A 14,021-nucleotide genomic window follows, 5' to 3' on the forward strand; every position below is an offset into this window, starting at 1 on the left:
TAAATTTTGAAGAAATGAAATGAGCAATATATGCATGAAGGACAGAATTCTTGATATCCAAAGAAGCAAATGTATGTATTAAGCGGAAAAAACATTTCGTACCTGGCAAATTTGTTGTTACATACAGATGTATTTCCCACTGGTTGGAGCTGGTGGAGCTGCTACTTGGATAACAAACAAAGCGATAGAATTGTATTTCCCAACGGTCTTAATGGCAGCCAATCACATCTCTGCACACTAATTGATCTGCACCGAGCTTTCAAATTCCGCCATTCTTCCCTCTTCCAACAACCCTTCTCCTGCTTTATACAATAACCTGCCCTTACACCTATTTATATTAGCACAATAAAAAAAAAATGGATTCGGAACTCGAACCTCTACCCTGGGAAAATAAGTTTGAAATCTTAAAATTATATAGCAAACATAAACAGTTTTCAAGATTTCAAGGCTTTTTCAGTAAACAAGCGGAAGCAATAGGAAACCTGGAAAATATGGTAAATATTTGTAAACGAGCAAATCCCTGCTGTCATCTAGAGAAAAGAAGCATAATAATAAAACAAAAAGCAAGGGGGAATGAAAAGGGAAAATACAAGAATCAATACCAGTGACAATTACATGGTTAATATATACTTTTCCTTTCAATACATCAATCTCCCGCCATTGAAAATTACATCAAATAAAGGAATCTAACCGAGGAAGTGGAAATATGTCCCCAACAAAAGGTTGATGCTCAATGCCATAATTACAATATACAAACAGTCAACTGTACATGAGAATGTCGTCCAGTAGAATGTTAATCAACTGGTTCAATAAATCAAGATCTTTGTCTCCTTTTGCCTTCAGGAATCCACTTTATGCCACCCACCTTCCCTCCCTACTTTCATCCCTTCTTGTCTCTCACACTAGATTCGACAGTATTAGTTTTACCTGGGGACAGAAACCTCTTTCTTGAGGATTGATGTGTTTTATCAACCTGTTTCTCGTGGCGAACAAGCCTAATGTGGAAGGGATTCACATTAGTATAGCAAATCGACTCCCCATCAACCCCATTCTTTTCCAGCTCCACATCTCCATTGTTCACCTGAAAATGACTTGTCAATTCCAATTTTCATCCATAAAAAATAAATTTTAAGAAATCATTTGCATAGAATCACAAGCTTTCAGTCCCTAAATTTCACCAATCTCGGTACTTCTATAATGTACGTTCAGTACCTTACCAACTGAAGTAGAGCGGAAAAGCTTCGTGCCACAGTGTAAGTTTCCTGCCCTTTAACAACGGCAGAGAAAGGCATGAGACCTCCTATGTCAGGATCACTAGATAATTTTTCAAGAATCGCTTGACCGTATTCATGAATATCAAATGAATGGTGTTTGTCCTATCACAAAAAAAAAAAAAAAAAAACTTCTCAAACCCAGAAAAAAGAAGAAATAACCATCAGTCATACCATACAGACAACAAAAGTGAAACTGAGGTATAGTAACATTAAATTGAATTACTTGCTCTTCCAAATTGTGTTCAATATTTTGTTTCCATGTAGAGACTCGAGTGGCCATTTCTGTCTGCTTCTCAGTCTCAGCAATGCTTGCAAGGAGTGCATCCTTTAAAGAAACAATTGTAGGTGACCATCTACCATTGTAAATATGATAAAAAGAACAAAAAAAAAACAAAAAACTAGGCATGATTTGCATCTGTGGATGCCATGTTCCAGGTTTTGCAGTTTTGTTGCAATAATTTCCAAAAGCTCCTGTAAATCTATCAACTAAAATCATGGGCTAATGTTTTGATTTTGAAGGACATTTAAGTGCACAAGTCTGCATAACTTCACCATGTGCCATGCATTTTTTCAAACACGAATACCAAGAGCCCCATATATTCTCAGGATGATAGGCAGAGTGCTAAGAACTTGAACAAGTTATATTTCCGTTGATCAGTAATGAGAATATGTTCCACATCCATCCATAACCAAGCAAGATGTTCTAGATCAGTAAAAATGTAAATGTGTGTATCCTAGTGAAAAAAATCAGACACAAGAGCAATTCACTCAATAGAAAGCAAAAATAATAATAATACAAACAAATAATTAAAAAGTGGGCTGTCAATTATTGATAGATTCTGAAACTTTTTTATATTTGTAATATTTTCAACAGTTATGACATTTAAAATAATTTTCCTTAAAAAATTAAGAGCCAGACAGATTGCAAATAGGTAAAGTCAAGTGACAAATCCACAGATATCACTTACAAGATGAGAGCGACAAAGATCTTCTAGACTTGAACGAGAATCTGGAAATTCAGGTTCGTACGCTTCACCATTATCAAAATGAGCCGCAGCATCATGCTGCATAAAACCCATGACTTAACAGTCAATAGTAATTCAAAAGAAAAATTAGCCTACAATAAGAATGTGCCGCACAGTTGACTCAACCTTTTCATTCTCAAAACACGTAGCCTCATCCATAAAATGATTGTTGGGATCACCAATATCTGGCTGATTGACATCAGGCATTGCGTCTTCAAAACCATTATCAATATTGTCATCTTCCATATCAGAAAGGGAATCACAACTTTTATGATCTTCATTGATGAGTGAATTTCGCAGCTGTAGTCACAACAGTTAGTCTGTCATCTATAAGAAATATTTTATTAGTAAAAACATACACAAAACAAAACTGTACCTTCTCATATAATCAAACAGATTTGAATTCTTTGTGTGCTTTGGATTCGTGGTTCTGCTCTTCCCAAATATGTGCAAACTCTTGACTAACGGGGCCATGTAGTTTTTCCATTGGAAACAAAGCTGTTAGAGACTCATGCTTACCAGATTTCTTGTAGTTCTGTTTAAAAGCTTTAACTGACATGAGGGCAAGAAGAGAGAGAAAGTTAAAAATAATAATTAAAAAAGAGTTTACTTTTAAACAAAAATTGAAAGGAAATGAATGTAAATCAGTGCGTAAACAACCTTTTTTAAATGGTTTTATTTTTAAATTTCCTGATTCATGAGGATTCAAAGGCTTCCAAAGATCATCATCTTCTTCCGAACCATTTGAGTCCTCTGGTTCAGAATTTCCAACATCCATATGACAGACAGGAGGATCATGCACAAAGCTATAGTTGACAATGGGTGATTGAGTTGCATGATCACCCTCAGTCTTGCTAAACAATGATCTTCGCATGTTTCCTCCAGAACGTCTGGTTGATGGAGACCTGTTGGTTGAACTTTCAAGTGTTTTGACGTCACACAAGTCTAAAATGATAAAATCTTGAAAAATATTGCTAGCAGTGGCCAACTACATAATTAAAAGAAGTTATTATTAACGGTCAAATGATATAAAACGTAAAAGAACAAAGAAGGCAATTAATCATAGCAACCAATTACCAAGTATGAATCTAATTCTCCATTGTCAGATGGATCCAAGCAATCACCCTCAAGAATGACCAAATTTGTAGGAGCCTTTACCGTTTGATTCAACTGTACATCTTCCTTGGTACTCTCCAAGGTATTCTTTGGATCAACTGCAAGATTTGAATCATAAATAGAAATGTTATTTTACCTAAGTATTTCACAAGTTTCATTGTGACATAAAATAGATAAGCTACCTGGTACATCTCCTGAAACCCAGTATAAATTATTCTCGTGCTCATCAATTTTACGAGAACCATTTTGTTCCGCCTCAATAGAAGTCCCTTCCAAGTGATCCGGCTGTCTGTTGGAATAAAAACTTATAAAAATATTTATTAAAGAATAAATAAATAAATAAATATTAAAAAAACACATGATAAACAATAATTTGCTCCCGTCGAATAAGATTCTTAGTCATTTCTTAGTTTGGGAAGTTTGTTAAGAATGAAATGCCAAATTATAATTTTTCACATGTCTAGAAGTAACTAACAACTAACAGAATTAAATAAAATAATCCCACCTTCTTTCGGAAATGAACTCCAATGCTCGCAAGACTAATGAATAAAGATATTCAACCTTGCGGCTATAAACTTGAATCGAGCCCTGAAGAAGGAGAGCAGCTACGCCTCGACAACAAAAAAAAAACCCAAAACACGCAACTCAATCAGAAATATTCAATTTCTTTTCACAATTCAAAACTCCGATTACAGTAAAAGTGAAACCTCACCTTCAGCAAAATTGACCGTGTTCTCATCCTCGCACTGAAACTCACCTGAGCAAATCTGCAAAAGATACCTCTCGAGGTTCTGGGCGAGGTCGACTTCCCAATTCAACCGAAGGTCACGCTCCGGTTGCAGCATGTCAAAAGCAGCCTCTTCTCCGGTACCGTCGGTTTTAGTAGTCATCTTCAGATTGAAAATTGAAAGATATCAACTCCAAGAAAACTTTTCAGCTTGAAATTTGCATTATCAAACTAATTAGATACTTCAATTGCTCAGAATTTACACACCTAATTTCCAACTTATTTTATACAAACTAATTAGATGGTTTTAACTTCAATTTTCAATTTTCAGAATGGAATTTCTAAACCTAATAACAATCGACATTTGAAAGAAAGAAACAAAAAAATTAGGGGTTAAGGAAGTACATTTGATGATATTGGTAGCGCCGAAGATGCCGAAGATGCGGATGATACAGTGAGCAGGGGAACTTGAGAGACTCAGAGGGAGGAAAATAGGGCGCCAATACGATTTCTCGGTGCAGAATCTTGCACGCTGCACATGTACTGACCACCACAGCGTCCTGAACAGTCGGCGACGGTGAAAGAGAGGCGACGGCGAGTGAGAAAGGAGACGAGTGAAAGTCGGGTTGCACTTTGCCTTAGTAGAAGAGAAAGTGAGGGAGAAGGAGAAAGCCAGGCAAGAAGAGAACACGCGGGAGAAGGAAATGTAGACTTTATTTCAACTTATTAGTCCTAATAATCTCAAAATCCTTTGTTCCCTTTCAGGCTTTCCGGATCAAATATTGGGCCGTAACTCTTATATACCCTAATAAATTGAGATTTTTGTTCAAAGAAAAAAAAAAAACATTTTCTTACAAAAGATTTAAACTTCAGTTTTATTTCATTTTATTTATATTTGAAAAGAGCCTAAATTAAGTTTATTTTTAATTTATGAAAGTTAATAGTTTGTATTTTTATTTTTTTATTCTATAAAATAGTATTTATGAAATCCTGTTACTTGGGCACAGTGCCATTGTTTTTGGAGTCAATGTCAATGCTATAATGTTGAGGTGAAAAGTTTGCATAAATACAACATTCTATAAATTAATGAATCAAATCAGTAGAATATTACCTCCTTCGGCTTCAGCTAACAAATATTTGCATCCCTTACACTTTGCTGCATTGGATTGGAAACAAATTCGGCGTTTCGGTGAGGGATTAGTTTGTTGCATTGCAGCATCCCACTAACAGTAACCACAACCCAATTCTCACATCTGCTGACCACGCTTCCTTTGTCCATTGTGTTGCTCAATTCCACACAAAGAAGACCATATGGTCACCTTTCCATTTTTCTTTATTTGATAAAATACTGACATCCAAGAACGTGGAGGTGCTTAGTGTCCACATTTTACATCAGGAGTGCATGTCCCAAGCCGACTAGTGGCTCAAGTATTTGAAAAACCAAAGGGATCAATAAAGAATTCCTCCATCGAAGCTTTTTTTTTTTTTTTTATTGTTGAACTCGTAGAAGAAGAAGAAAACTGGGAGTTCTTTTTTAGTATCTGAAAATGGGTCTGAAAGCATTAGATTATGAGTCTATAAATGAGAACATGAAGAAGGTAGAGTATGCAGTTAGAGGAGAATTATATCTTCGAGCATCCCAGCTTCAGAAAGAAGGAAAAAAGGTTTTCATTCCTAATTTATTTTTTCTTCAAATTCCTTCTAATCCCACATGGTCTTCGGTGGTATCTCTGTTTTCACTCTTATAATTTTCAGATTATCTTTACAAATGTTGGGAATCCTCACGCTCTTGGCCAAATGCCTTTGACCTTTCCTCGTCAGGTTCACTTCAACTTCCCTCTTTTGTGGTGATTTTATACTAACTGCTATTGAATGATTCTTAAGTTGCTTAGCATGAGCTTTTTGTTTCTTACGTGTTATTCTTAACCAGGTAATTGCTCTTTGCCAAGCCCCATTTCTTCTAGATGATCCTAATGTAGGACAATTATTCCCTCCTGATGCAATTGTCAGGGCCAAACATTATCTTTCAATGATTGGGGGTGGTTTAGGTATGTATGTGCAAGTTTGTGCGACAGAATTTATTCATTAAATGAAGCAATTTCCACACAAGCCCTTTTTTTATAGCCTCTGATGTTCTGCCGATCATATATTATTTATTTTTTATCATGCCCGTATTGTTATAGTTCTATCAACAAAAATATAGTAGATACCCAAGGCTTTCTTGACCATTTGATGTTTAATACTCCGTTATCGCTCCTAGATTAGTATATTACCTTGATGTTCTTGTGCTATCTGGGAACCCATTGCTTGTATTCTACTTATCATCAAAACCTAAAAGTACCACTTGAGTTCGGAATTATTCAATTACGGTGCCAAAGATAAGAGTTCAGGCATGCCATCCGATAACCAAATAATTAATGGCTGAGCTACTCTTTCAGGTGCTTACAGTGATTCCCGAGGAAATCCAGGAGTAAGAAAGGAGGTGGCAGAGTTCATAGAAAGGCGTGATGGCTATCCGAGGTATAACAGTGCTAGCTAAACATTTAAGAAGTTATGGATTTTTCCTGACCCCGGTATTGACTTGATGACAAGCCAATAAATTTCTACATTTGTCATCAAGTGAAAGCTCACTACAACATGTTTAAATGACAGTGATCCAGAACTGATATATCTCACGGATGGGGCCAGCAAAGGTGTGATGCAAATACTGAATACTATAATCCGTGGTGAAGGTGATGGGGTAATGCATCTTCTTCGATCCTTTCAGCGTATTTATTTATTTATTGGTATGTTGCCTTACTTTTCTCTCTTTTCAGATTCTTGTTCCGGTCCCTCAGTATCCACTTTACTCTGCAGCAATTGCTCTGTTTGGTGGTTCCTTGGTTCCATATTATTTAGATGAGAGCTCCAACTGGGGTCTTGATCTCAATGATCTTCGTCAGTCAGTTGCACGAGCTCGCTCTCAGGGAATCATGGTTGACATATCTCTCTTTCTATACTTTTTGATAATCGAGAATTGTGCTTAATGTTGGGTGTTGATATTTGTATGTAATATGAGATAGGCGACAGTGATACCTTTATTGCACCCTCTGACGAGTCTGTATCTGAGTTTTAATCACAACAATGCAAAAACTAAGATTTATTTTTTTGCTTCTTTAGCTCTTGTTCTTCACATATGAACTTTTCTCAGGTCTATATTGTTACACTATCCCATTCATCAAAATATATTTGGATAGTTTTATTTTTACTGTGAGATAATTCTATGTAATTGTATTATTTATGTTCACGACCTAATCACTCTTACATTCTGTCAAACAAACCAGGTAAAAGCAATGGTAATCATAAACCCCGGTAACCCAACTGGTCAATGCCTTAGTGAAGCAAATTTAAGAGAAATATTGAACTTCTGTTTTCAAGAAAATCTAGCACTACTTGGTGATGAAGTTTATCAGCAAAACATCTATCAGGATGAAAGACCTTTCATTAGTTCTAAAAAGGTTCGGTGACAATGCCATTAGAGCATACCAAACACATTCCTCTCTACTTGTGTATTTGTATTAAGTTGCATGTACTATAAAATTGGAAGGTATTAATGGATATGGGGCCTCCCATCAGCAAGGAACTTCAGCTCATATCATTCCACACTGTGTCAAAGGGATATTGGGGAGAGTGTGGACAACGTGGTGGATACTTTGAGATGACAAACATTCCTCCTCAGGTCCTCTCTTATAGTTTAGCTATTGAATTTTCTTTGTATCCATGTAGTACCTCACCAGAGTTGAATCTTTGGTTCTGTCACGCTCTGAAGGCCGATCCTCTCCCTTGTTTAACTTCTTTTCTTTTTGTGATGTATAAAGGAGAAGTCATCTAATTTTTTCTGCATATGTGCTATTAATGATGCAGACAGTGGATGAGATATACAAAATTGCATCAATATCTCTCAGTCCAAATGTTCCTGCACAAGTGTTTGTAAGACATGCAATGACTCCTTTTTTTAATACTCTTTGTTATGTTTGAGAGACAACGAGTGGAATCTGGGGTCTGGATGTAAATTCATCTAGTATCTTTTTAGTAAAATGACTTCTTTTGTCAATGCAGATGGGACTCATGGTCAATCCCCTCAAACCTGGTGATGTTTCCTATGAGCAATATCATCGTGAAAGGTATGCTTCAGCCTAACTTCTTTGAAACTTGTTGGACTATGGTTTTTGAAAATTTGTCCATTTGTATTTCTGTTAATATCTTTAAAAAAGAGGTTTTCTTAAAAGGCAAATGATACTAATAATCAAATGTGAACCATGAGAATGTAGCAAAGGGATCCTTGACTCACTGAGAAGAAGGGCAAGGATTATGACAGATGGTTTTAACAGCTGCAAAAATGTAGTCTGCAACTTCACTGAAGGTAAAAATTTGTCTGTTGTTTAATAATTAGAAACTACCTAGTGTTTAGCTGAGCTTCTGCTATTTTTTCCATGTCCAATCACATGGTGCCACATTTCAAACTGATTTTTCCTATTGTGGTTGAATTGGGCTGAAAAAAAAAAGGTTGTAAACAAGCTGCACAACGAAGTATAAGTATTAATTATAAATATATAACAAAAAAATTGGGAGTTTAGGTGCCATGTATTCATTCCCTCAAATCCAGTTGCCTCCTAAAGCAATAGAGACAGCAAAAAGAGCAGGAAAAGAAGCTGACGTCTTCTACTGTCTTAAGCTTTTGGAAGCCACTGGAATCTCCACCGTCCCAGGCTCAGGATTTGGACAGAAAGAAGGGTAATCTCTCTTATTTTAGACATCATTTTAATCGATCTCTGTTTTTCCTTCAAACTGATTGGTGGCAGTTGTTTTGGGGGCGAGAGGAATAGATGTTATATTCTTTTTGTTCTTTTTTTATCTTATTTTTGCAGGGTCTTCCATTTGCGAACAACCATATTACCGCCAGAGGAGGAGATGCCAGCGATCATGGCAAGTTTTAAAAAGTTCAATGATGAGTTCATGGAACAATATGCATAGAGGAACATCGTCGGTAACTGTTTTTGCAAACCCATATCTCGTGGTTTCCTTCAATAAAATTTGCTCATCTATGTAATTTAAACTACTTAATTGGTGTGAGCCAATGATAAGTTTTCTAGTGTGGAATCCAGGAACAAAAGTAACATTTAAGTACTACGTGTTGTTCAATTCACGAAATAAAGGGTGTGTCAAATAATTAGTAAGTTTTTTGTGAGACAATGGGACACACTATGTAATTGTTTTCAAGTCTATAAAGAAAAGTGGGAGTTTGTAAGTATGGTGAGAGAATATGTTCTTAAGGTGGTGAAAGAGGACCTAACAAGTTTGTTCATGAATTGATGAGATGAGAGAATAATAAAGTAGTGAAGTAGTAGGAATAAAAAGAGAAGTGACAGTTCGGAACTGGAATTATTGACGAGTAGGGAACACGTGACATCATCATCATTAATGCGTTAGCTGTTTGGATTCATGCATTCTAATTGAGACTCCCCCTTAAGTAACGTTGGCACCACCATATTCTCTCTCCTAGTAATAATAATCTGAGAGTGAGAGTGAGAGTGATATTTAAATTCAGTCTGCTTATGTCACGAGTTGCATGGAGTGAGTGGTTTCTGTGTTTGTATTGATTTTAAAGATCAGGAGTTTATCTATCTAGTGTGAGGGAATAGGGGACTCACAATTCAGAAATTGATATTCTATTCAATTACACAACAGTACAACCAATGAATGCACACTCTTTTCGTTCACCCTCATTTATTAAACCCTTTGTTTCCACACCCTGATCCTCTTCTTAAGTTCCACATTCCTCCGGCTCCCTCCCTCCATTCATTTTTACTTGCTGCTTTCCAACTCTTTAATTTATTTCGTTATGATGGTGATATCTGAAGATGAGCGCTGTCGCTGTTTGTTAATGAAAGTGAAGCCAAAGGTGGCGGATCTGGAGGAGATGGAACAACCAACTACTCCAACCAGTGAAGAGTTCAGAATTGGGCGAGTGCATAATTATTTGGCATGCCCTCCACCGCCGAGGAAGCCTAAATCACTCCCCGGCCCCATCACCATGAGTTTTACTACTGTCCACAATAATAATAATAATGGCGCCAAATACTTCACTTCTTACTCGGAACTCCAGGCCTTCTTCTTCGCCTCCACTTCACCATTTCCCTCTACCCAACAAAATCATTCTTCCTTTTACCGCTCTGCCACCCAACACTAATGTCCTCAAATCTCCACAACTACTACCCTTTGTATTGCATTGATCGTTAAACAGGCCACTCTCTACCAACTGTTTGTGTAGTAATAGTAATAATACATACTGATCAATAGAAAAGAGAAGGAAAAAAAAAAAATTCAATTGTCAAGTGAGCATAACTACTTTGCTGTTCCCTAGACCCTATCTAAAGAAGTTGATGGGCATGGGTTGGATTATTTTGTGGTGCTTTGGGTTGTATTTCTTCTTCCCTCTATGAAGAGGTTGGTGAGTCGGATTTTATTATTCCCTATTTGTGGGTTTTGAAATTGTAGGCCTTCATCTTCCAAGACAAATTTCTATTTTTGAACTTTCATGTTTTTGTTTAAAATATAAATTCTTGAAGTATAGAAATTTTAGATACAAATTCCTCTAATTATTGGGGAATATATCCCCAGTAGATAGCTCACCGGTTGGATTCAGATTTTATAATTATTGAAACAAAACCCCAAGTAAACAGCTGAAGAGATTAAAACTAAAATAATTAATTGAAAAAAAATATTTTGAATTAATTGAAAAGCGAAAGCAATGAATGGGGTGGATTGAAACCATTGGATTTGGGCTTTTTGTATGGGACCAGGCTATACGAGGCCCATCTGAATTATTTTGGGCTTGTACTTTGGATGCCAGCACAAATTCAGACGGAAAGTTTTATTATTTTTATTAAAAGAAAAAGGGATTATTGTTGGAGGGAAATAGTGTGGGTGTGGGTGTGGGTGTGGGTGTGGGTGTGGGGTTAGAGCGATGATAATTAAAATGAAAAGAAGAAATGGTGGAGCACAGGAGGAGGAGGAGGACGGAAGGAAGATTGCACAGTTAAGAGCTGGGAGACAGAGGAAATCGGTGGTTGGTCATTGAAATTCATAAAAATTATTTGGACTACAACTCTACCAATTGCTATTTGGGCAATTTTTAGTCAAAAAGCATTTGTTTGTCTACCACCAAACCCCCGCTATCCTTGTCGCTTTCTTTACTCTTCTCCTTCTCTTCTGCAGTTGTGCCGACGACTTGGACTGAACCGTAACTATGTGGCAAAGAACCTGGCCAGATCGCTCCGATGCCTCTCCTTTCTCTTCCTTTTCTCTCTCCAAACTCAAGGCCAAATCTGCGATTCACATGGACGACCACCACCACAACCTTGATGCTTATCACACCTCTCGCCATACCCTCTCCACTTCCAAGTCCACTAACTTCACCCCCACGGTCCACCCCTCTCCATCTACCTCTTCCTCCTCTCAAACGCCTTTCTGGGTGCGACCCTCCTCATTACCTTCCCACGATTTCTCTGCCTTGCCTTACGACGTTCTCATCAAAATCGCCGCCTCTTTCAACCTCCCTAATCTACGTGCTGCCTCTTTTGTTTGCAAGGCTTGGTTCGACGCCTTCAGACCTTTGAGGGAGGCTATGCTATTTCTCCGATGGGGAAAGCGCTTTAAGCATGGCCGAGGTGGGGTTCGACCCAATTCTGACAAGGCTCTTAATTCCTTTCTTAAGGGTGCAGCTCGTGGCTCCACCCTTGCTATGGTTGATGCCGGACTTCTCTACTGGGAGATGGGCAACAAAAACGATGCTATTGCCTTGTACCAGAAGGCTGCCGACCTAGGCGATCCTTCTGCCAAGTGCAATTTAGGAATCTCCTTTTTGCACGGTATGTATAATCAATTTTATTCCACTTCATCCTCCCTATTATGTTTCAAAGTAAATGGGGACCAATATTTACAGTAGTTGCTGCCGGCCTTCGATTACTGCAACGGCTAATTCTGTAGATTTCCCCTGTGTTTGTTTTGATAATCTGTGGATTCTTTATTACTTTGTAAGTAGATAACTGATTGAATGGTACTGGTAGTGATACTGTAGACCAAATTCATCGCTTTCAACCTTTCCATAATTTCGTTTTATCGATTGTGCAGCAAAACCGCCAAATCCAACTGAAGCTGTAAAATGGTTGCGACAAGCATCCGTGGTTGGCAACATTCGAGCTCAATACCAACTTGCTCTGTGTCTACAGCAGGGTCATGGGGTGGATCGGAATGTACAGGAAGCTGTATGTTATTTCCTCCTTCCTATCTCTTTTGCTTATGAGGGAGAATTATGTTTATGTTTATGTTTAGGGTTAGTGTTTGAATTAGTTGCCCTTTAATCCCTTTGTTGATGTTCGGTTAACTTGTATTGCTGTGTATTCTTTCGACCTAGCCAACTTTTATGAACGTTCCTCTTATTTCTTTCAGATTGTGAACTAGTCATTCATCAGTTTGCAGTGCAAGTTAAAATTTTCCTTCTTTTTGCCTCTCTCATTTTTCCCCCTTTCATGAAAAAGGCTAGGTGGTTTATCAAAGCCGCTGAAGGGGGATATGTGCGTGCCATGTACAATCTCTCTCTGTGCTATTCTTGCGGGGAAGGCTTGGTACACAACCATCAGCAGGCTAAGAAGTGGATGAAGCGGGCAGCTGATCGTGGTCATTGTAAAGCTCAATTTGAGCACGGACTCCATCTCTTTTCTGTACGTTTCTTTCTTTTACAATGATGTTTGTTGCTTGGCCAATTGGTGTGCCCCCCCCCCCCCCCCCCCCCAAATGCCTTGTTTCATTAATCGAAGTGTTCAAATCGAGATTTGTTGGAATGGTTTGGGCGTTGTAGTACGAATGGAAAAAAATGTTAAATGTGAAATTAAAGGGCCCTGATTGTTTAGGTGATTAATCCTCCATCAAAAGAGTGGAAGAAGTCTTGAAATATAGAAATTGATGTGGGTACTGATTTAAGTACTTGGGCAGGAAAGAGACATGATGAAAGCTGTAGTCTACTTGGAACTTGCAACTCGCTCTGGTGAAAGAGCTGCTGGTCATGTCAAGAATGTAATTCTCCAACAACTTTCGCAAAGTTCACGAGATCGTGTCATGTCTGTTGCTGATAACTGGCGTCCATTGCCTTCGTCTCATTGACGTCATTTTTTTCGCATACAAATGAAGTAACCTTTTTACAAAAAGTACACTGGGTGCTCTTTGTTGTAGTCATTGCATCCAAAAATACTAATAGCCATTCACTAGGAAAGTTGCCTTAATACTTGTAATTTACTGTTCCACTTATTATATGGTTGTTTTTTTCTCATTCAGAAAATCAGATTGTTCCTTCTTTTTATGCCTTATTCAGGGAATTCTTTAATAATGATTGTCTTCTAAATCTCCTTCTCATCTTCCAAATAATATCACTCCCTAGATTGCAAGTTTCTGTGGGTTCAAGTTCTGCTGAATATGATTCTTGGTTGGTATGTAATAGTAATACTTGTGGTCTATTTGTATTTCCATTCCCATTTCTCTGTGGTTATGTACTTAATCATGTCATTCAAGGGATTATTTATGGCGAATTTTTGGCCAGAACATACCTCTCAGATTCAAATCCCGACCATCACAATTGTATTGTTATATGTAAACATAGAGAGAAAAACAATGTTTAAGTAAAGATGTCCACTGGATGGTGACCGTTCATCATAGGGAAACATGTTTTGAATATTAATTATGTCTTTGTGTTAACTCTTAATATTCCTTTTGTTGGCCACATGTTCATGGTTATACAATACCTTAACTACGAATATCATCAATATTTGTAGGATGTGCCCATGA

General features: G+C 37.5%; 3 protein-coding genes across 4 annotated transcripts; 2 read left to right on the forward strand and 1 right to left on the reverse strand.

Moving 5' to 3' along the window:
* Positions 1-571: 571 nt before the first annotated feature.
* LOC101209778 (condensin-2 complex subunit H2) lies at positions 572-4,897 on the reverse strand. The gene is made up of 12 exons (XM_031881189.1): positions 4,548-4,897; positions 4,128-4,305; positions 3,921-4,020; positions 3,598-3,704; positions 3,377-3,513; positions 2,960-3,287; positions 2,691-2,851; positions 2,426-2,599; positions 2,243-2,338; positions 1,498-1,599; positions 1,218-1,376; positions 572-1,081 (listed from the first exon to the last, which is right to left on the reverse strand). Exons 2-12 carry the CDS (start codon positions 4,303-4,305, stop codon positions 881-883), a joined length of 1,743 nt encoding a protein of 580 aa, XP_031737049.1. The 5' UTR covers positions 4,548-4,897; the 3' UTR covers positions 572-880.
* Positions 4,898-5,250: 353 nt separating this feature from the next.
* On the forward strand, positions 5,251-9,429 carry LOC101207914 (glutamate--glyoxylate aminotransferase 2). 2 transcript variants are annotated; one of them, XM_004142920.3, is made up of 13 exons: positions 5,257-5,806; positions 5,898-5,963; positions 6,073-6,190; positions 6,581-6,662; positions 6,795-6,882; positions 6,959-7,117; positions 7,466-7,639; positions 7,729-7,860; positions 8,046-8,111; positions 8,241-8,305; positions 8,453-8,544; positions 8,759-8,915; positions 9,050-9,429. In XM_004142920.3, exons 1-13 carry the CDS (start codon positions 5,690-5,692, stop codon positions 9,153-9,155), a joined length of 1,422 nt encoding a protein of 473 aa, XP_004142968.1. In that variant the 5' UTR covers positions 5,257-5,689; the 3' UTR covers positions 9,156-9,429. The 2 variants fall into 2 exon arrangements, with proteins under 2 accessions (XP_031737159.1, XP_004142968.1); XM_031881299.1 differs by lacking the exon at positions 9,050-9,429 and having other exon boundaries at positions 5,251-5,806; positions 8,688-8,773.
* A 1,705-nt stretch (positions 9,430-11,134) lies between these two features.
* Positions 11,135-13,627, forward strand: LOC101207501 (F-box protein At1g70590). Its single transcript, XM_031881300.1, has 5 exons — positions 11,135-11,250; positions 11,400-12,052; positions 12,315-12,448; positions 12,722-12,904; positions 13,176-13,627. Exons 2-5 carry the CDS (start codon positions 11,431-11,433, stop codon positions 13,341-13,343), a joined length of 1,107 nt encoding a protein of 368 aa, XP_031737160.1. The 5' UTR covers positions 11,135-11,250; positions 11,400-11,430; the 3' UTR covers positions 13,344-13,627.
* The last annotated feature ends 394 nt before the right edge of the window (positions 13,628-14,021 follow it).

Source organism: Cucumis sativus, chromosome 2 (genome assembly GCF_000004075.3).
Source record: "Cucumis sativus cultivar 9930 chromosome 2, Cucumber_9930_V3, whole genome shotgun sequence".
NCBI lineage: Eukaryota > Viridiplantae > Streptophyta > Magnoliopsida > Cucurbitales > Cucurbitaceae > Cucumis > Cucumis sativus.

What these genes read in the sequence shown, in the direction of transcription:
- LOC101209778 (XM_031881189.1), bottom strand. Translation starts at nt 4,305, where the DNA reads ATGACTACTAAAACCGACGGTACCGGAGAAGAGGCTGCTTTTGACATG. An exon ending in CGTGTTTTGAGAATGAAAAG is followed by an intron (nt 2,339 to 2,425) that starts GTTGAGTCAACT and finishes GGTTTTATGCAG; the next exon opens with CATGATGCTGCGGCTCATTT. An exon ending in TTTCCGCTCTACTTCAGTTG is followed by an intron (nt 1,082 to 1,217) that starts GTAAGGTACTGA and finishes AGTCATTTTCAG; the next exon opens with GTGAACAATGGAGATGTGGA.
- LOC101207914 (XM_004142920.3), top strand. Translation starts at nt 5,690, where the DNA reads ATGGGTCTGAAAGCATTAGATTATGAGTCTATAAATGAGAACATGAAG. An exon ending in CTTTGACCTTTCCTCGTCAG is followed by an intron (nt 5,964 to 6,072) that starts GTTCACTTCAAC and finishes ATTCTTAACCAG; the next exon opens with GTAATTGCTCTTTGCCAAGC. An exon ending in CTTTCATTAGTTCTAAAAAG is followed by an intron (nt 7,640 to 7,728) that starts GTTCGGTGACAA and finishes TAAAATTGGAAG; the next exon opens with GTATTAATGGATATGGGGCC.
- LOC101207501 (XM_031881300.1), top strand. Translation starts at nt 11,431, where the DNA reads ATGTGGCAAAGAACCTGGCCAGATCGCTCCGATGCCTCTCCTTTCTCT. An exon ending in AGGAATCTCCTTTTTGCACG is followed by an intron (nt 12,053 to 12,314) that starts GTATGTATAATC and finishes TCGATTGTGCAG; the next exon opens with CAAAACCGCCAAATCCAACT. An exon ending in ATCGGAATGTACAGGAAGCT is followed by an intron (nt 12,449 to 12,721) that starts GTATGTTATTTC and finishes TTCATGAAAAAG; the next exon opens with GCTAGGTGGTTTATCAAAGC.